Source organism: Borostomias antarcticus (assembly GCF_949987555.1).
Source record: "Borostomias antarcticus genome assembly, chromosome: 1".
NCBI lineage: Eukaryota > Metazoa > Chordata > Actinopteri > Stomiiformes > Stomiidae > Borostomias > Borostomias antarcticus.
This window is the reverse complement of record NC_140234.1, coordinates 22325481-22346473: the sequence shown is the minus strand read 5'-3', so window position 1 is coordinate 22346473 and position 20993 is coordinate 22325481. Positions and strand designations below refer to the sequence as shown.

The window sequence follows — 20993 nt, the reverse complement described above, 5'->3', positions numbered from 1 at the left end:
AATATTTCTTAACATTGATTTTCAGCTCAGAAATGCTTTTCGTCAGTGTTGGCCTCCTGGTGCTTAACTTAACTTTTGACAAGTTAATATTTCACTTTAAACAGTTTATGTTAAAGAGTACAGATATAGTCCTATGGTACAGTAGGACAGTAGTCAGTTAGGGATGTGAATGGGTAGCCTATAAAAACCCTGAGCATGCAGGCTAATTATGTAAAAGAAGTCTGCAGGTGAAATATCGGAACTGCACCCTAACCTTTGATTGGTCGGATTTATTAGGGATTGTCCTCAACCCTGAGATTTAATTTGTCAGGTTCAATGTGTCTAGTTATTACTGGACTGAAAGTATTCCTAGTCTTCACTCTGGACCCGGGATTGCACTCTGTTATAAAAACGAATAGGCAGATATGAGGCTCCCGGGATGATGAACTCTCTGTAGATGAACGCCTGCTGAAAAATTCATGCCCTGGCGTTGGACGTTTAAACCGTCACGTACGTTTGAGGATCTGCTAAATGCTAAGTGATTACAGCATTTATTGAAATATTCATGGGGTATAGAGTGCTAGCTGGAGCCATTCCAGACTGACGGCCGCCCTAGATTAACGTAGGGTCCAAGTGTGTGTGTGCGTTTGTGTGTTATTTCTGTGCATTCTTTAGTGTTTCTACCGGACGTGTGTGTGTGTGTAAGGAGTGTCAGAGACATCTGGATCAATAGCGCTTCCCAGGGGGCCCCCCAGTAAATGAGTGTTAAGACAGCTGACACAGTGGAAGCTCGTAGAAGAAGACGGTGTGCGCACACGCGCGCACACACACACAGGGGAAATATAAGCACCGCACAATGGTGAATGTGAGCTCTCGCTTTGACCTCATTATAAAGTTGCCTTGAAGCTCCATCATGACTATCCTCCTTGTAAGTTTGCCATGTCATCTAGAGACCATCGCCAGCACCCAGAAGGCATCGCCGGTCCTGCCTTGTTTGAGGAAGCCATTTTGGTAGAAACATATTATCTATGGTGAACCCTTTGTCAGTTCCAGTGACGTATTTTGGCACACAAAAAAAATGTGTACAAGTATGAACTCACCGTTGCATTGTCAATTTTGAGCTTGAGGGGAAAAAAATTGTTTGTGCACTACAGAACTATTGCTCTTTCAAGAACCCTTTTTAAAGAGTGAATATGTGCTAATAATGTTTATAAACAGGTTTACAAATAAGATTATTTTTTTGAATTGCTTCATGTCTCATGGTTTTCTGTCTGGAAACGCTGCTGCCTGTTCAGCTAAATATGGCGTGTTCCTTCTGACTGACGCAACAGAAAAGCATGTCTCCCTGGTGATAGCACTGACCGCATCCAGCAAGCATACCTCAACCATGCTATGGACAGTACAGTATATTGAACCTGTGCATGATCTTATAGAATAAAAGCTCTCCTTTGACTTAATTTGACACCCATCATTAGGAGGCCAAGCACGAACGTGCCAGGCACCCTATTGTTATTTTAAAAAAAATTCTATTACTTTTTTTTTTTTTTTTTTTACTTATTACTATTTGTGCAATGGAAGTCTATGGCAGCACCAGTAGCTGACTTGTCACTTTTTATGAAACCTTGCACGGTGGTAGAGGGTCATGACATGAGGCCATGAAACAAATCTTACATTGATTGGCCAAAGGGGGTCGATAGAGCAACCGATTGAAATTGCGAACTTGCCCTGTTTGACGTAGAGTCATGAAACTTGTGTCAAATGCCTCTCCTCACGGGGGAACAAATTTACCTCAACAACCCATAACTTCTGGTTATATACATTTTCTGCCATTTTTCATTTTTGGTAAAACCCTTAAAATATAGAACATTTCACCAATCTGCATGAAACGAGGTAGGCAGAATCTAGGGACCAATATATAAAGTTCCATCTCTGCAAAAGTTTGAAAAGTAAAAAAATAAAAAATAAAGAGCCACTATGAGCCAATGAAGATTGTAGAGGGTGTGGCTTATATCCAAAACTGTGTGTAACGTCAATGTCCAATGTGGTTGGATGGAAAACCACAAAACTTTGTGAACATAAACAGAGGCTAACCCTCTATTATGGGCACGCTAGAGAGCTTGTGTTTAGGCCTAACTGCCTTGCTGATTTTTCCGAAACTTTGTAGAGTGATGCATGGGTGGTGACTGGAGAAAGATGAAGCTGATTGGCCACAAGGTGGTGCTGTGACAAGCAAAAATGCTTAAAAGTGACTTAAATTTAATCAATGGCTGTAGTGCATGCTTTGCAACTTACTAATTGGACACAAAATCGCCTAATTCAATTTTGATGTTGATATAGGCGTTTTTGTGCCAAGCCGCCCCCATCACACTTTCAATGTATTTTCCTTGACATTTTCAATAACCACATACTATAATGGCTCAAATGTGGGTATGGTGTGTTTCACTTGCTGCCTTTAATGCATTTGTTGGCTTGGTCCCTGTTATTGCTGCTATGTCTTTGTAATTGCGAGAATGTTGAATATCGGTGTGAAGTCATGAATATGCAATGAAGTGGTTGTTGGGTAATTTGCATCATAGTGTGAAACCTGTCCTCATCTGCGTTCAGTGGCCATCGTTTGGGCACGTACACTAATAGGTGCGTACAAAAGGGCCAGCGTCGAGTTTTTCCCCCCATTCTCCATTTCGGGGTGTGGATTTCTTTAAATCTCCCTGTCAGTGTGCGGGGGAAGGCGGACACTTGTTTTTATTCCGTTCACGTGCGCGGGACTGCTCTCACCGCACGTCTCTGTCAGCAGAATTTCAAATGAATCACACAAAAGCCAGGTCTCTAGATAGGATTGGTTTACAACACACACACACACCTGTGCAGATTGGCTGCAGGAAATGGAAGATAATGCCAGTACCCTTTGTGCTAACATTAGATGAAAGGGAGATTAGTTTCCACACACACAGTGGGTGTATGGGTTAGGGTTAGAGTCAGAGTGGCTAGTGTGTGGAAGTAGTGTTTCAAAGTGTTGCCATTTTAATAGAAATGATTGCCTATGCAGTCCCAAGGGCTCCCTTCTAACACAGTGCTTTAGATTTCTACTCTCTGTATCCTAATCAAATAAATGCGTTCTAGACTATGGACATGCTATACAGTGTATTGGCTTATCTGGTTTCTTTTAAGACCCAGAGAAAAATCAATATGTCCACTTGTGATTTGAAAGCAGAGTGGCAATAGAGTGCATTGCTGTACTTAGTTGTTTACTTAGAAACATTGTTTCAGTTCCTTCAGTAACCTTTGGAGTGAAACTGTTTACATTTATAATGGTACAGTCCTGGACAGACTTGATCGTACATGGTACAGTCCTGATCATACAGGCTACAGTCGTGGGCGTACAGTATCGCATTCCCCCGCCTTGTTATTTACAAATATCCAAGCGGTAGCTCTCTTCTTCTTGTGAACATGAGACGTTCTTATGCGTTGTTTTGTCTGGTATGAACAGTTCCTTTGGAAAGCAGGCTTGCGACTAGAAATCCAACAACCCATCCTGGCTTCCCCCAGCCCGATCACGTGAGCTCACATCCTGTTTACCTCCGCAGACCAGCCTGGTCACGCTCCCATCCAGACTGATTTCCACCCAGCAGATATTTGCCGGGCCAATCACAAGCGTTTACCTAATATGGGGCGGGTTAGATACAACGACTGTACCCACTTGATACGACAACTAACCCACGTTCCGTTGCTCTGATTGGTTGTAGGTCTATCCAATTGCGCCCAGAGGCATTTTGATCTATGTCTGTTGATAATGGAAATCGAAAATAAACTTGGCATTTCTGTGGAAGCTGGGCTACTAACAGCCCACCGTCGGAAGAAAACTCATCCTTGGTTTGTTTCCCTCAGCAGGTCTCTAAACATGTCAGCATTCTCTTTTTTATTTGTATTTTTTATTTTATTTTTTAAATCACATCTTCCCAGAATCCATCGGTCTGGCTTGGCCGTTGGAGGGTAAAATAAGGTTGCTTCACACTGAGATTTGAGACAATGGATCCAGATATGTGGAACGTGCCGGGAGGGCGGGGGGCTCATTAGCCGTCCGTGGAGAAATCTACCGCGGCCGCGCTCTGTCCCAGATCTTTCTTAAGATGGCCGCCTGAGAACTAGAGCTCATTAAGAGGAGCGTTTCACTGGGCAGTTTCATCCATTTTAAGTAGATCAATTATTTCTTTCTCTCTCCCCCCTCCTCTCCTCCCTCCCTCCCCTGCTCCCTCCGTTCCTCTCCTCTGGATAGATTAAAGAGCACACAGCGGAAAGTCAAAGTTCGATGGTTTTGTTTACCTCACTGCGTCAGAACAGAAGTACAGCAAAGGCTAGTGTTGAACTTACTAACTTGTATAACTTCCAGCCTCACTTTCTGCCACGCAAACATTATGCGTAGGCTTACGGTTGCGCGGTCGACGCAGACACCACGCGCATCTCAGGCCTTGATATGCTTGCAGGGTGCTCGGCCGCGTGGTCTCGTTATGAGTGCGTACCGTACACACAAACAAAAACACACACACACACACTGCGCAGTTCTGTTCGCTGGTCCGTCTCTGTAAACAGTATTGACCGTCAGTCATGCGGAGCCCGAGTCTGTTTCATCTCACAGCGCCCTAACCCTTTGATACGCTTCTGCATTTCTGTTTTCTTTTATCATCCACACTGCTGTTAACGCCCAGCCTGTGACATGACTCGCGCTGGCGCGTTGCCCCCGACGGCCGGCGCCGTGGCGTTGCCAGCCAACAGTATCCGACTTCAGCTCATTCTTCATATACGGGGTTTCATTTAGCGCCTCCTGGCAGAGCGCACAAGCCCGTTTCTTTGTGTAAAAACAACCTCCAGTAATTGTCCGCAACAGCGTCTGAGCCCATGCATGGTTTTAGTGGACGTCTCGGCACGCGCCGGTCTAATTCATTCGCTGGCCGCTTCGGCAAGCCCCACCAGCGCCCGTGCCATCACAATACAAACTCTCACAGGGGCGCTTATGTAAATGTACTCGGATAATAAATAAAGCTGCTTCTCGGGAGCGGCTGTAGCTCAGTTGGTAGAGCGGGTCGTTCAGTGATCGAAGGGTCGGCGGTTCGATTCACACCTCCGACTGTCCACATGACGAAGTGTCCTTGAGCGAGACACCTAACCCCAAATCGCTCCCAATGAGCAGGTTAGCACCTTGCATGGCAGCTGCCGCCATTGGTGTGTGAATGTGTGTGTGAATGGGTGAATGAGAGGCCGTTGTAAAGCGCTTTTGAGTGCCGCTAAGGTGGAAAAGCGCTATACAAGTGCAGACGATTTACCATTTACTATTCTTCAGCCCCAAACGAGCGCGGCGCGCGTACAAATGAGGCGATTCGTCATCTTTTGGAGGGTAGGGAAGCGGCTATATTTAGCCATGTCTCAACGACTAATGATATTCTTTGCATACAGGATGTATGGTGGGTTGATGTACAGTAAGTCTTTTTGAGGGTCCCGTAGCGTAACGCAGCATCCGAACATAATATTTGTTTTCCCTTGTTTTTCTCCAGAAGTCGGAGGAGGAAGGCAAGGAGGAGGAAGGCGAGGAGGAGGAGGAGGAGACGGTGGCGTTCCTGGATGGCGGCGACGGAGAAGAGTTTGACCCCAGCACGCTGCCCGACCCGGACCGAGTCCACTCGGACTCTGAAGAGGAAGGCGGCCAGAGCGGGTACGGACCTGCGCCCGGAACCGCTCAAGTCACAGAGCGCCGTTTAAAGTTAACGCGCTCGAAACACAGAAGGGCCCGGCGGACCTTGGGATTTTTCCCGCTAGAGCCGAGGGGGATCGGACAAGAGACGGGCCGGCGCTGACTCCACCCACGTCCATTCACAACTTCCGAAACGGCGCTCGATATTCGGTCAGGAATAGAAGCTCGGGGGAGGGGGGAGGGGATCCGCGAAGACGGCGCCCGGGACTTGTTCCTATCGAGCGCTCCTAGATTGATTAGCTCTGCGACGCCGCGCCCCTGCTCAGCCGGCCGGAGCTATCGGAGTCGGTGGAGGAGGGGCGGGGGGGCCCGCGGGGCAGAATTATATCCCGTCACATGAGGGAAGGGTCCCATCGCACGCCGCCCCGGCTAACGGCGTCGACGGCGAGCCGGGGCTGTAAAGAGTGTAATTAGAGACAGATTTAAAGTGGCGGCGGAGGGTGAAGGGCATGGCGGCCTCTCGCTACGGGGCGCCGCACCCAGGATTTAGAGGGATGTGCGGGCGGGGCGGGCGGCGGCGGAACCCCCCTGCTCTGCTGCTCAGGAGGGAGGAGAGACAGGGAGACGGCGTTCTTTGCTTCCACGTCGACCGAGCCGCCTCTCGGTCTCGCCCTCCACGCGCGCACACACACGCACACACACCTCTCTCTCCTTATACTTCATCGCCTCCTCTTCTCCCTCTTTTTTTCCCTCGTCCTCCCCTATCTGTCCGTTGATTCTCTCTCTCTCTCTCTCTCTCTCTCTCTCTCTCTCTCCGTGTATCGGGACGGGTAATGTTGCCCATCTCTCTCTCTCTCCTCTGGCAGTAAGCGCAGCACCGAGGGCCAGGAGCAGATTTACCGCCCTGCTCGGCTCTCTCTCCTGCCGCATGACTACGCCGAGATCCAACCCCCCCCCGAAGAGTGAGCCTAGGGCTTCTCAGAACCTCCTTATTTATGATCACCGCTACTTCCTCCTCCTCCTCTTCCTCCCCCTGCTTCCTCCTCCCCCTTCCTTCTCCTCCTCCCCATTCCTCCTCTTCTTCCTCCTCCTCCTCCTCCTCTTCCTCCTCCTCTCCCTTCCTCCTCCTCCTCCCCCTGCTTCCTCCTCCCTCTTCCTCCTCTTCCTCCCCCTGCGTCCTCCTCCCCCTCCTGTGCTCATCCGTTTTCTTGCGCTCGACATTCCGCGCTTCTCTCTCCTTCCCTCTCTCCGTTCCTCTCTTGTATCTCCTCCAATTCCCTCCCTTCCATTCTCTCTCTCTCTCTCTCTCTCTCTCTCTCTCTCTCTCTCACTCCTTCTCTCTCTCTCTCACTCCCTCTCTCTCTCTCTACTTTTCTCTGTTTGTTCACGGTCTCTCTTCTCCGAGTCTTTCCATTGGCCGGTTTCCCTGCTGTCCTATCAGAGGCCTGGATTACATTAGCGTCGATGTCCATGGCTACGTTTCCCAACGGGGGGGAAAAGATCCTGTATTACACGCGACATCGCACGTAAAGATCTGTTCAAATCTCTCATCACACCAGCGCGCCCGAAAACGCATATCACACCACCAGAAAAGAGTAGGCTGGATCAAACAGACGGTGATTTATGAGTTTGAGCTACAGCAATCAAGGGTATATTTCTCTTGGCTAGTAGCATAGCCTAGAATGTTGTGATCTTAAAATGCAGCTGTCTAACAAACACCAACAGTCACCAGCAAATACATTTCCATCCCTGTTTGAGTTCCCTGTCTGATGCTTTTAAAATAATCTCAAATCCAAAAAGAGAGCCTTCTTAATCCAGTCTCGAATTGTAATCTCAATCAGCGCTGCTGTGTGAACAATATCATAGCCTATTATTACGACTGTTCACCTTATTATTTATTTATTTATTTATTTATTTATTTATTTATTTATTTATTATTATTTTATTTTATTTTTTTTATTTTGTTGGTTAGTAAGAGATGGATGGTTGTAAACCATGAACTCAGCCAGGTATATTGGAATTCATTTAAACAGTCCCCTTTGCTTCCCCAACCGCCATCTCATCTACTTCGTGTTGCTGCGTTTTTTTTGTTTGATTCTTTCTTTCTTTCTTTTTTTTTGAGCACATACAACTTTTACCAGGAGGATTAAGTCCATCCAAGTTTGTCCTCGAGCGCAGTCCTCGAGCGCAGCGTTCCATAGGTTCAACACGAATCTTCCTAAAGTTCCTCTTTTCATTTTTGTCCAGTAACCCAAACTCCATATCTAATTCCTATTTTTATTTTTGACCATTGGATCCAGGCCTGAGAGAGAGAGCAGCTATGTCTGTGAAAGGGCGGCCCTTTCTGAGAAACAGCAGCCCGAGAGCAGCTAAATCTGAGAGAGATATTACATTACAGTCATTTAGCTGACGCTTTTATCCAAAGCAACTTACAATAATTGCATTTAGCATAGGAAAAGCCAATGTACTACTACTTGCCAGAACTCACGAGTGCATCTCAAGTGACTAAGAGCATAATCTAGTGCTGAAGGCAAAGTGCAAGAATAGCAACCTAAAAATACACGTGCCCAAGATGGAGGATTATGATAGCACTTCTTGAAGAGATACGTTTTGAACCTCAAGCGAAAGATGGGCAGCGACCCTGCTGTCCTGACGTCAGTGGGCAGTTCGTTCGACCGCTGCGGGACCAGGACAGAGAAGAGACGTGAGTGACCGTGACGGTCGACCCCAGAGGCCTCGGGAGTGACGGGGCAACCAGTCGCCCCGAGGTAGCAGAGCGTAGCGGTCGGGAGGGGTTGTAGGGTTTGACCACGGCCTGGAGGTAGGAGGGGGCTGTTCCTTTCATCGCCCTGTAGGCTGCTACCAGAGTTTTAAACTAGATGTGAGTTGTTATAGAGAGACAGTGTAGGGAACGGAGAAGGGAAGTTGTGTGGGAGAACTTGGGGTGGTTGAACACCAGGCGAGCAGCAGCTTTCTGGACAAGTTCCAGGGGTTTAATGGCTGACGCCAGGGCCCCAGCGAGGAGGGAGTTGCAGTAGTCCAGGCGGGGGATGACCAGGGCCTGGATGAGTACCTGCGCTGTTTCGTCAGTGAGGAAAGGGTGAATCCTCCTGATGTTGTAGAGCATGAATCTGCAGGAGCGTGTGACGGATGTGACATGTGCGGAGAATGACAGTTGGTCGTCCAGGGTCACACCCAGATTCCTCGCAGTCTGAGTCGGCGTCACCACTGTGTCTTCAGCGGTGATGGCCAGGTCCCGGTGTGGGCAGCCCTTCCCCGGGAGGAACAGCAGCTCAGTCTTGTTCAGGTTGAGCTTGAGGAGGTGTGTCACCATCCACTCTGAGATATCAAGCACCCAGCTACGCGCGCCTCCTATATCTGAGAGAGAGCAGCTCTATCTGAGAGAGAGCAGCTATATCTGAGAGAGAGCAGCTCTATCTGAGAGAGAGAGCAGCCTAAGAGCAGCTATATCTGAGAGAGCAGCTATATCTGAGAGAGCAGCTCTATCTGAGAGCGAGCAGCTATATCTGAGAGAGAGCAGCAGCCCGAGAGCAGCTCTATCAGAGAGAGAGCAGCCCTATCAGAGAGAGAGCCGCCCTATCAGAGAGAGAGCAGCCCCTCCCCTCTCTGCTGGTTTATGGCCTCCTCATTGTTTGCCCGGCGTCGTTGATGTTCTGTGCCCCAGGCTCGTCTCCCAGAGTCCCCATCACCTGCTCCTCGGCTGCCGTCTCCTCCTCCTCCAGCTCTCTGACACCTGACGCCATGCGGTGATGAACGACCCGCGTGGCCGCCGGGCCCCGCCGACCGCCATCGCATCGACGTTGTGTCCCGAACCGTCCCAAGACCCCGGCTCTCCGCCTAATGAAGAGCGGGGCGAGCGCGGGGAGGAAAGAGAGAGAGAGAGAGCCGAGCTGATGGATGCTCGACGCAACGCCACAGCCAATTTTGGCCTTTACACAGACGGGCGGCGGCTAGCGCTAACGCCGCCCGCTAACCGCGGGGGGGAGCGATTGATCGGCGGCCGGCCGGCCATGTTTGTTTCCCCTCAGTTTCCATTCTCCGACTTTATTATTTATCACCACCCGGAGGAGCAGCGCTTTCTCTGATTGGCTCGTGGGCCGTATATATATAGCGCACGAAACAACAGAGCCTGTTCCAGCCCATACATTATAAACCACTGTATTCCATCTGGCTCAGCTGCCGGAGAAGTCGTAAATCATTGAACATGGAAATGATGCTGGAGTTGATTTTTTTTTTTTTTTTACCCAATCATAACCCGTCAGAACTGAACAATAGGCAGCCCAGCAGGACAAATGCGTACAGTAGTGTTTACCGCCAGGAACATTACATTTTTATGTTACATTACAGTCATTTAGCAGACGCTTTCATCCAAAGTGACTTAGAATAATTGCGTTTAACGTAGGTAGTCAGTGTACTACTACTCACCAGAACAAGTGCATCTCTTTTCTAAACAAGTGACTGAGAAAATAATCTAGTGCTGAAGCCCAAGTCCAGGAATAGCAGAATACAAATATAACGTGTTTAAGAGGGAGGATCCTGGCACTACTAGTTTACCACCAGGAATCAGCCAGTTGTAGATGTAGTTTTCTGGCCCCCAGGTGATTTTTTTTTTTTTTGCCTCCCTCTGGAATATGTAAGGGTGGGACCTATGCCCACCCTCCCATTGGTCTCAGTAAAGCGCATTGTGTTGCCTCTGTGTATGAAATACGCTCTACAATTTCATTTGATTTGATTTAGATTATGAACTTTCCTCTGGGGCTGTGACTAAAGATATGGAGCCTATTTTTGTCTGACTGGAGATCGCAAGGTTTGATCCCAGCTTCCGGAGTGTGCCGAAGTGTCCTCGAGCAAGACACTGAACCCCAAAATCGCTCGCGTGTGGCACGGTGGCGCGGTACCTACAGTAGTACTGTCGCCTCACTTCCTGTGCGGAGTTTGCATGTGCTCCCCATGTCGTAAGGGTTTCCCCCATAAAGGCCCCAATATGAAAAACATGTAGAAGAACAGATGGCTAACGCTGTCTGTCCCTGACGAAGACGGACAGGAGCGCTTGGTTGGCTCCCGGGCGCGTCCCAGAATGCACGCTGCCTACTGTCTGCTCCCAGCAGCCCTTGAGGGGAAGGACGAGGGGATGGGTTAAGAGCAGGAGAAACATTTCTTAGGTGGACAATCCAGCCACTAGAGTGTGTGTGTGTGTGTGTGTGTGTGTGTGTGTGTGTGTGTGTGTGTCTCAGAATTGCCGCCTACACTGTGCAATGTGTGCGTACTCACTGTGCGACAAATAAACAATGTTTGTTCAAAAGACGTTTGAACGCTGCAGAGCGTCGAGAGACGGCAGTGATTCAGCTTTGGGCGCCAAATCGGCTTTGGGATGATGAAACCCTCCGTTCTCCCCTCAACAGCTCAACACAGTCACCCCACTCTCGCTCCCCAACGTTCCTCCGCCCGGCTCATTTGTTTCGATTAAACTCCGCCTGTTATGACATCGCTGGTGGCCAGTCGTCCAGACCGTGAGGTCCAGGAGTCTTCTGGCTGCTCGTTTCCACACCTGCTCCCCCGCTTGACTAAAGACCCCCGCACCCCCCGACCCCAGCAGCAGAGGAAGGCGAGAGGGGGGGCGTCTCTCTTCCCTTCCCCCATCGTGAGCAGCGATGGCGCGGTAATGGCGCAGGCCATCGCCTAATAACGAGCACCGTCGGACGGCTTTTAGCCCAGAATCAGGCTTCATTCCATCCACCTCCCCAGACACCACGGTGTCCCCTATCACTGTCCTGTGTTCTTACTGTCCTCACACAGTAGAACACAGCACAAATAAAAACCCTTCTCCACACACTGACCCACAATGTGACCTCTGACCCACAATGTGACCTCTTCTCCCGTGATGAAACGTCAACCCGTTCCTCTCTGTCTCGTTCACAAGGCCCGCCGGCGGGACCAGGAAGCGCGGCCGCTCCGACAGCAGCGAGGAGGAAGAGGAGGGGCCGCCGAAGAGAGCCAGGCAGCCGGGCAGCCCGTTGACAGCCCCCCGGCCCCTGGACGCTGGCCTGCCGCTGGACACCGGACTGTCCCTCAACGAGGACGAGGAGCTGGTTCTGCATCTGCTGGGCAGCCGGAGGTAGAAGAACCAGCAGCCCTAAGATGGACGACATTTAACACTGACTCTTGCGCATCATAGAGTTGGATGTTGTTTTTCTATATTCTCGTCATTGTTAATTAAAAGGTGTTTCATGCTCTGCGAAGTATCTTATCACGATTTTCAGAGTTCTTTAATCTGTCGAATAAACGTTTAATGTCATGTAGCTACAAATGAGATTGAGATTTATTTTCCAAGTTAAAAGCTATATTTATTGCTAATTAACTAGCTCTCAAAAAGTCAAGTGCTATTATATCCATCATTACCCTGTGATTTCTTTCATATCTCTTTTACAGTTTTACAGTAGTTTGCGCCGTCATTAGATGAGTTTTTGTCGTTTCTTGTGTTAACCCAAAAGGGCCATTTTGTCGGATGACTGAAAAGCAGTATTCTTTCACACTTTCCTTTTCAGTTCAGTAACTGCCTAAATCTGCCTCATTTTGAGGTACTTTTTAGCAGAGACGCCACTCTACAAAGAAATGAATGTGTGGCCCCCCCGCTGCCCCCCCCCCCCCCCCCCCCCACTGGGCAGGCTGACAGACGAGCATTATGCAGCAGCAAGCTTCTCTCTGCTACCTACAGTCTCTTTGGTCTCTGATGCTTTCATGCTTTATTCCTTCATTCCGCCCAGTGACACTCGCACTCTCTCTCACACACACACACACGCTCACACTCTCTCTCACTCACACACACGCTCACACTCTCTCTCACTAACACACACACACACACACACACACACACACGCTCACACTCTCTCTCACTCACACACACACGCTCGCACTCTCTCACTCACTCACACACACGCTCACACTCTCTCACTCACTCACACACACGCTCACACTCACTCACACACACACACACGCTCACACTCTCTCTCACTCACACACACGCTCACACTCACTCACTCACACACGCTCACTCACTCACTCACTCTCTCTCACTCACACACACACACTTTAACTCCCATTTTTCTCTCCTTCTCCATCTCCTCGTCCAATTCCCCCTCTCTGTGGGAGAGGAGGAGGTCATCTCTCCTCTGGCCATCGGCCAGCGTAGCCTCAGATGACTTCAGACCACTTCCTTCTCTGTGGGAAGCTCAAACGCGCTGCATCACCGCCGGTACCGTTAACGTAAACCCCCCACCTGGGCCCGGTAACAACATACCGGTCGTCTCGGCGTGTTTTTGTGCGTTTCGCTCGCGTGTGTACTTCTGACACCGGGTCGTCATCTCAGCAGAGGCAGAGTGGCGCGTTTTATCGACCACGCCGTCACAATTTGACAAGAAATCGAAGGACCTCTGTTCTGACCGCTGTTCTTTTGTCATTTTTTACCCGTGGCGCGAGACGCCTCCCTTCCGCGGACGCCAGCCCACCTCCCGGATGAACCCACCCAGACGGGGGCGGGGGATAAAGGGGCACAGTTGGCGACGGGGGACTTCAAAGTGTTCTGTTTGAGTTCTTGGCAGCGGTGATGCAGCTTGTTATGCCTCGGGTTTGAAGTGGTCTGAGGGTGAGCTGGCGAGGGGCCAGGCGAAGGCCCGCCCCCAGACCTCCGGCTCATAGCGCTTCATGTTCAAAGATGACATGGGCGGAGTCCTTGCCCAGAATCCTCCTTGATTGGCATAACTTAATTTGGCTGAGCCGCGATGTCACCGGTTTTGGCCGGCTATGATATTTCATTACCCTGTCCGAGCCGTCACTGAGTCTGAACCAATGTAACAACATCAAACTGCCCCTCGTTTATCATCCACAACCAGTTCTCCAACTCTCATACCCGATACTACTGTATCTTCCAGCCTACTAGTGGAAAAACCTTGGTGAGTTTTGCAAAGACATTTTCAGAGTCCGAGTTTCAGTGTAAAGTCCCACCCCCAGACTGGATGACAAGCAGCTTTGAGCGAGTGATTCAAGGGAAGGGAAGGCTGTATTACAGTCCTCTGTCAGTCCTGTTCATGGCCACATACAGAAGGAACGTGAGATGCTTCCTTAAAAGCGCAGTAGGCGGTTTGTGAATTCCTGTTAGCCTTAGGAGAAATCTGAGGCCTAATCCCAAAATCCCTCCTAAACCCTCAAGCCCTGAACCCTCAAGCCCTGAACTCAACCCTCAAGCCCTGAACCCTCACAGAGGTATTGATCACCTGGTAAGTGGTTGAGTGCGAGAGGCTGCAAGGGCTTGAAATGGTATAAAAAGGAATGGGACACTACATTGCAACTTAACGTTACATTGACACCAAAATATATTTCTTACTATTGTGCGTTTGGTACTTTTTATTTTAGGTTTCAATTGTATGTTATGTTTTTCTTGTAGGGCTACGTGTAAATTAATTGTGGGCTGAGTCAAATCCCCTTTACATTATCACAACCCTCTGCGTTACCCTCAAAACATTTCTGTTCAACTTGAGATCATTTAATTTTGTCATAAGCTAACTACAAGTACATTAGTCCTACTGCCTGTGATTCTCGTTTGTGATTAATCCAAAAATATTAAGTATTAATTATTCATGAAGTATTGTATGACAACACTTCTGCACAAATACCTAACGACTCTTTCATATTCATGCTGGAAATCTCAATTCAAAGAACACTGCACCAAGATGGATGATTAATGTCATGCAGCTTTTAACTGAGGAATCATGATTTATGGCAACATAAATATATGTAATTTATTACCATAGCCTACATATTTTCAAACAAATCAAAAACCCATAGGGTTGATAACATTTGAAAACAAAATAATTATATTGAAACCAAAATATAAGGCTACTTGTGCAGATGAGCAAGTCCAGCTATTAACATGAAAACAGAGTATTTGTAATGTCAACGATGAGGTTGATGTCCGTGCTTGTTGATTGACCGTTCTTCAGGTAACCCTTTGTTGCACGTCACAATGATATGAACTGTGGGTAATTCCCTTAGGCGAAGTCTGCAGAAGTGCGGACTTACGGTAAGGGGGCATAAAGGGCTCAAAATGTCTGCCAGAGAACCCTCATGCATTTGACAATTTGACAGTGGGGCAGCCCTAAGCCCTCATGCACTTAGTGGGAACGCGCTTCAGAGTCTGAGAGTCCAGGGTGGACATTAGGACTGGGCCGGAAAAATGCAACAGACAAAATGCCCTCCCCTCCCTTCAGGCCTCCTTCCAAAGCCACTCCTCCAAACTGGGGGAAAACAAATGACACTCGCTAGGCAAGCAGGCAGGCCATCCAATCATTTCAAGTTGGCAACTCTTATGCACTTATTACAGTCCTGTGACTTCCACAGATTATGGATTTATTTCATTTTAGTGTCATAGCGCTTTATTTATTTATTAATTGATTGCTGTCGGTATGTTATGCGAATTACACAAAATATAACAAAGTGCTTCTGAGCCAAACCGCATACTGCACCTTTAATTACTTATCAAAAAACGCACTGACCTTCCTCCACTGGGCTCTCGCTCTCTCTCGCTCGCTCTCCCTCTCTGATAACTCATACAACAGATTTTCCCTGCCCTCTGCGGTATATCTCTAGTCTCTGGGCGTCTCTGTTTAACAGTGGAGCAATATTATCATCATCACCCACACAGCCATTCTACAGTAATGCACTCTCAAAATAGAATTGTTTCCTCGCTGCTGAAAATGGCTTCTTTTCATCATCGTAAATTGTTTCATTTTAGAGGAAGGCACATTTCACGATTTATGATAACGTCGAACTGTTAAGAAGTGCAAAACAATATGGTGCACTTTGCGCATAAAATACTTAACATGCAAGTTAAAAAGACTGTGAAATTCAAAGCTGTAAACCCCACCCCCAGACTGGATGACAATTAGCTTTGATGCTACAGTACACAATCATTTAGATTTGTCTCCATATTTTGCCATTTACTCAAATCCATATTCCATTCAGTACATTTCCATTCAGTCAGTCCCTAAGTTTGGAAGCAAAGCAGATGGTCCTTCTGTAGTCTGACTCCACTTCCCTGACGTCTGGAGTGATTGGGTGATTCAGAGGAAGGTTGGATTACCACGTCTAAGCGCCGCGAGTCCTCTGCCTGTCCTTTTAAAACTAAATTTACATAATTATAGAGTGAGGAGAGATATACAGAGCCTGCAGAAAGAGAGATAGGTAGTGGGGACTCTGCTTTCTTCAACAATGACCTTTTCAAAGTTTTGCCTGAAAAGAAAATAGTTTTAGCCATCTTCGGCAGTGACGATTGGAGCTGATGAAGTTTGTTTGTGTGCAGGGCCGGGCGGCTGCTTGTTATGAGGCTGTCCAGACCTACAGTCATCCCTCAACACCGGTTGTGTTTATAAAGTGTCCTATCGGGCCAGATGAGTGAGGTGAGCCAAGAAGGCTTGCGGTGTTGATTAGAAAAAGGCTTTTACCCAGTATTTCCAATATGCATCAGTTTCCCCTGCCATACCTGAATGGTGTCTTGGGACAGTTTTGGAGAAATAGGTAATGAATGCTCGGAGAGACTCCGCTCACAACACTCACGGTGGAATTAAACACGGTGGAAACATCAGACATGTTGATCCGTGACGACCGGTCTCGCGCGGCTGTTCAGTGAACTACTGTCCCCAAAGACTTCATTTGCGTCACGTCACGTGTCGGCCCACGTCCTCTGGATCGCGTTTCCCTCGGAGCAAGGCTACGCAGCGCACCTGCAGTGCACTGGAACGAGTCCTGGGCTGAGAACACAGTGGAATACACAATAAGCATATGTGGCACATTAGCGATGACAGAGCAGCTGGTTTATTGCCCCCTGGTTGGCTTCGCTGGTGGTGGTGTGAGGTTCGTCATCCCGAAGGCACACTGCCATGACGGCCGTTTCCACACACCGGCTCTTTAGGAGTGTAGTCACAAGGGCTGAAATATCAGTCCTGTATTTTTTCCTGTGAGCGAAGACTTCAATTTTAGCCATGAGAGGCGGGGACCTTGGCAGTGGTACGAAACACCCTCCCTGGCATCGTAAACAGGATTTCAGCCTTTCCCAGGTTATTAGATTCACTTGGAAAGAACAGAGAAAGGTCAATCCCATGCGTGTTTTGTTTAATGAGTTCACCTGGTTGCGGAGTGTACGACAGCAGAGAAACCAAACCACAGAGAAGCCCTCGGGGGCCCAGAAATCATTTATTTACGAATGAATGGACCGGGGAATACTATCCTCTTGTTAATTATAGAGTATGCATTAACCCTGGTGGGGTAGGCAAGCTGGAGTTTGGGAAATGCTGAATTTAATTTTGTAATCCTAAGCAGATCTGTTTAGTTTACGACTGTCCCCCAACTGACAAAATTGAGAGGGGGAGCTATTAGATTGACGCCTGTACGTTAGAGTGTACGTGCGTGCGTCCGTCACATGTACCAGAGGCCACCACCTGGAGGCGCTCACCACAAGGATTAATATATTCATCTAGGAAGCATTTTCGCTATAAATTATCATAAGAGGCCTATCTTGTCTCTCCTCCGCTCCAATTTGGTGTTGCGCAACACGGGCTCTGTGACAATTTTTTTTCATTCAGTCCTAAGGGATCAATGGTGTTCAAAGATCTGATCCAGCTCTCTGCGTTGGACTTTGGACCAGTTTTTGTTGGTCTCCAAACTCCAAATAAATACTAAATAAATATCCCAAACTAGAAAAACCCACTCCACTTACACATTCAACAACTGTACATGCTGACCACATGCATCATGGGTGGGGGACGACAGCTTCACCTTGCACTTGTTTATATAAGCCCCTAATTAGGAAGTTACATAGAAAAAACCTATGGTCTCAAGAGTGTATAGGCTATTCATGTTCATAACTCTGAAGTAGTAAATGTAACCATTCTTAAACCATAGAAGACAGACTGATATCTACATATCCATGTATGGATCAAACGCAGAACCTCGAGATTTAGTCTCCACCCCTTGTGTGTTGGCTTGGCAAAAGCAGTTGCGTACTGGCAAAGAGGAGGTTCGGTGTAGTTCTACTGATTTGAACAGTCTTCAAATTTACCTTTAGAGCACTTTTGAGGTACCAAGCATTGCGTCATCTTCTGATTTGGCGACAACGGCAAACTAGTAGGCTATAGCATTTGGTGTCTAGGGCTTCTAATGAGAACACAGCACACGGCACAGATCAACCTTAGCGGATAGTGAACTGAATTATCTCTATGTCAACCAATCCCGGCGCAGGTGAAACGGAGAGTTCAACCTGGACCCACTTCCTCTCAGCACGCTGGTATTGTCTGTTCTATCGGCAAAGTGGGCTGAGGTTTAGGGATTAGAGGCACATTCCAAGACCTGTGATCGTTCCGTCAGCCCGGTCGGTCATCTCTGCAGTGGACTGTGTACTGTTACAGGAGGCTGCTGTCAATGTTGTGGTATTGTTGTGAGTGATGTCAAATCGACCACCTAAATGCTTCCATGATCCAGAAAATAACACCAGAAGTGAGAAGTAGCAGGCTAATGACTCTTGAAGAGCCATTTGTAAACTCGAGATTGTCAGGAAATCCCTGCCCTATCCACTAACCCTGATATGAACGAGATAATGTAGGCTTATCTGTGGCCTATAAAGTGATCTGAAACACGCTTATATTTTAACTTACTGCTTGGGGACCCAGATAAGCTACAGAAAAAGGGCACGTTGGGGTCACTGCCTGTAGATTCTCTTCAATACAAACGTCTGTTGGAGGGCGTATTCACAGCAGTGGCGGGGAGCTAACGTGTAGGCCTTCAGTAGGCTACACAGGCTACAAAGTAAAACTGACTGCTCGTGTTCGTGACGTCATGCAAACGTTTTCAGAACCAGCGCTGGAACAGCTCCTCGCTGAGGTGCGCGCGCAAGCAAATTACCCCTTAGACTAGTTTAATTGGGAGTAGGCTACCGATGTCCTCAATTTCGCTTCTCATATAACACCCTAGTACCGGGAATCTTTCTTACTGTTGAACTGCGAGTATTGACGATGCATATTCTTTAATTCGCTTATTTCGTAGTAGATTCGATTGGTAGACCTATATATAAAGTGTCTCCAACACAGTGAGTTTCGGACACAACGACGTGCCGCTTCCATCGTGCGCGTGTGTTCAGGCGGAGGAGAGCTTTCGCAGTGTGTGATAGGAGACGTCATCGCGATCCATGAGAATTCTCTTCGTTCCCCGTCGTCACTCCGGCCGGATCTCAACTCTGAAGCGGCGCGTGCTGACCATTTCACCAGGTAAGACTTTAACATTAACACTATGATTCCGAAAATCCGCACATGTTGTTAGGTTACTTGCTAGATTCTAACTGCACGCTATTCATGACATTGCCTCAGCGCAAGTCCTTGGATTGCATGCAGATTGTGTTCACATTCTCCTTGATGCTGAATGAGTCCCAAAAGTCATTTGCATAGTTCTCTGATAATTATTAGTATCGAAGAACAACCGGAATCAATACTTGAATGAATTGGTTAAGGAAAAAAATAGTAAATTCATATGGGCTCATTAGAGAAAGATGGTAGCCTAACATTTGTTTCTGAACGACGCGTAATTACACACGCCGTGCTTTCAATTATTCTATTCTAATAATTCAATCGGGCGTGCCTTGAACGGTTACAGGCTAAGCCCAGCCCGGGGCCAATGCACCCGTAGCCTGGTCTTTCCTACACAATTGGCATATTACATTTTGAAATGTTACTCATATCAGCGGGGTTCTGATTTTCACGTAGGTACTCTAATGGGACAACCAAGGTGTTTGGATCCGTTTGCCTCGTCGCGTTGAGGTTGGAGAAAAGGAAACGTACCCGCTCCAAGTGAAAAACCAGAGCCGAACGAAAATGACTGCCAAGACCTCCGAGGGTGTGGGGCTCTCAGTGCCGCTGTGCATTTACAGCGGCGCTGCCCAGACAAACGGCACCTGCATAGACCAAATGCAGCGGTTCTTCCCTCCGTTTTCCTCGACGTTCGCACTCATCGTGCTGGTGGCCATGATCATTGGGATAATATTCCTTTCTCTGGCTACTTTTCACTTCCACAAGAGGAGGATGAGAAAGAGGAAGATCCAACGCGCCCAAGAGGAATACGAGCGCGACAGCCGCAGCCCGCTGTCCGCCAAGGGGAAGAGGGAGAGCGCGAGACCGTGCATCATTGTCCGACCTGCGCCTAGAGAAACCGGGCACCGACCACACTGCACAGCGGCCCAGAAATTTCACCGAGATGCCAGTTGTGAAATTGAGGTGCCCGGAGACTTACCCACGGCAAATAATGCAGAAAAATCGGATACTCCACACATGGAACAAGGAGACGGACTGCTGGAGTCGGTCGGCTCGTCTTGATGAGGCTTAGGTACTGATAAAAACGACTCTGTAAATAGACCAAATAATCATGTTGTGTTTCAGGGGTAACTGACTGAAAGAAGCTATCTGGCATCCACTTGGAATTAACTCGGAAACGCAATAGGCTATGGCACAACGAAGCACCATGACCTCAAGGACCTATCCGCCAGCCTACGTTCGCCATCTTCATGCATATTCAGAGTGGAGTGGATTGTGGCCGTGATGTGCCACGTTTGTAAATGTTGTATAAAAGTAGTAGAACGTTGAATATATTAGAAAACCTTCGTAGGGTACCCTAATTTCAGCGACGAACAATTTGTTACAGTAGGCTATTGTAAATTCGTGAAAGGCTGTACTTTCTAGAAGAGGTAGCCTACTGTACGAGGGGGCCGATGTTGGCGCTGTCCAAGGTGCTGAAATGTAGATAGCCTATAGAGTTTTCCTTCCTGCTTAGTCTTGTGCCTCTTGCACATTCCCCTGTGTTGGTGTGAAGTGCAACTCGTCCTCCAGGTATCCTAGAATATTATCCCCGAGGCCTGTGTAAACTAGTAGCCTACCAGTCAGCTGCCCCGGACTTGTTCTTTTGTCTCCCTGGGAGACTTTGCTCTTACAAAACAGCCTGTAAACATTTTAAGTCTTAAAGCTTTTAACCGAACAGTCCCCGAACACAGCTTTGCTTTATAAATAAATAATTTGCGACTATCATGCCTCATGATGGTTGATATAGCACATGTTTATGTAGTATGCTGTGGTGACGTGTTTTTCCCATGCCTATGGCGTCCTTTACAGAGGTTTAAATTGTATCAGGTGTTATTAGATTGTGAAAACTACATATAGGAAAGGTTCATTTAATTGTAGTTGAGATGTTTTCTTCACACTAGCTACTCATTTTTACTAGTAGT

General features: G+C 47.9%; 1 protein-coding gene across 1 annotated transcript in view; it reads left to right on the top strand.

Annotated features, from left to right (window-relative positions):
- ddx10 (DEAD (Asp-Glu-Ala-Asp) box polypeptide 10) overlaps positions 1 to 11920 on the top strand; it is a 51283-nt gene extending 39363 nt beyond the window's left edge. The window contains exons 17-18 of the mRNA XM_084444570.1: positions 5526 to 5683; positions 11604 to 11920. Coding sequence (XP_084300696.1) covers positions 5526 to 5683; positions 11604 to 11802 — 357 coding nt within the window. The 3' untranslated portion in view covers positions 11803 to 11920. The remainder of the gene's footprint in view (positions 1 to 5525; positions 5684 to 11603) is intronic.
- The last annotated feature ends 9073 nt before the right edge of the window (positions 11921 to 20993 follow it).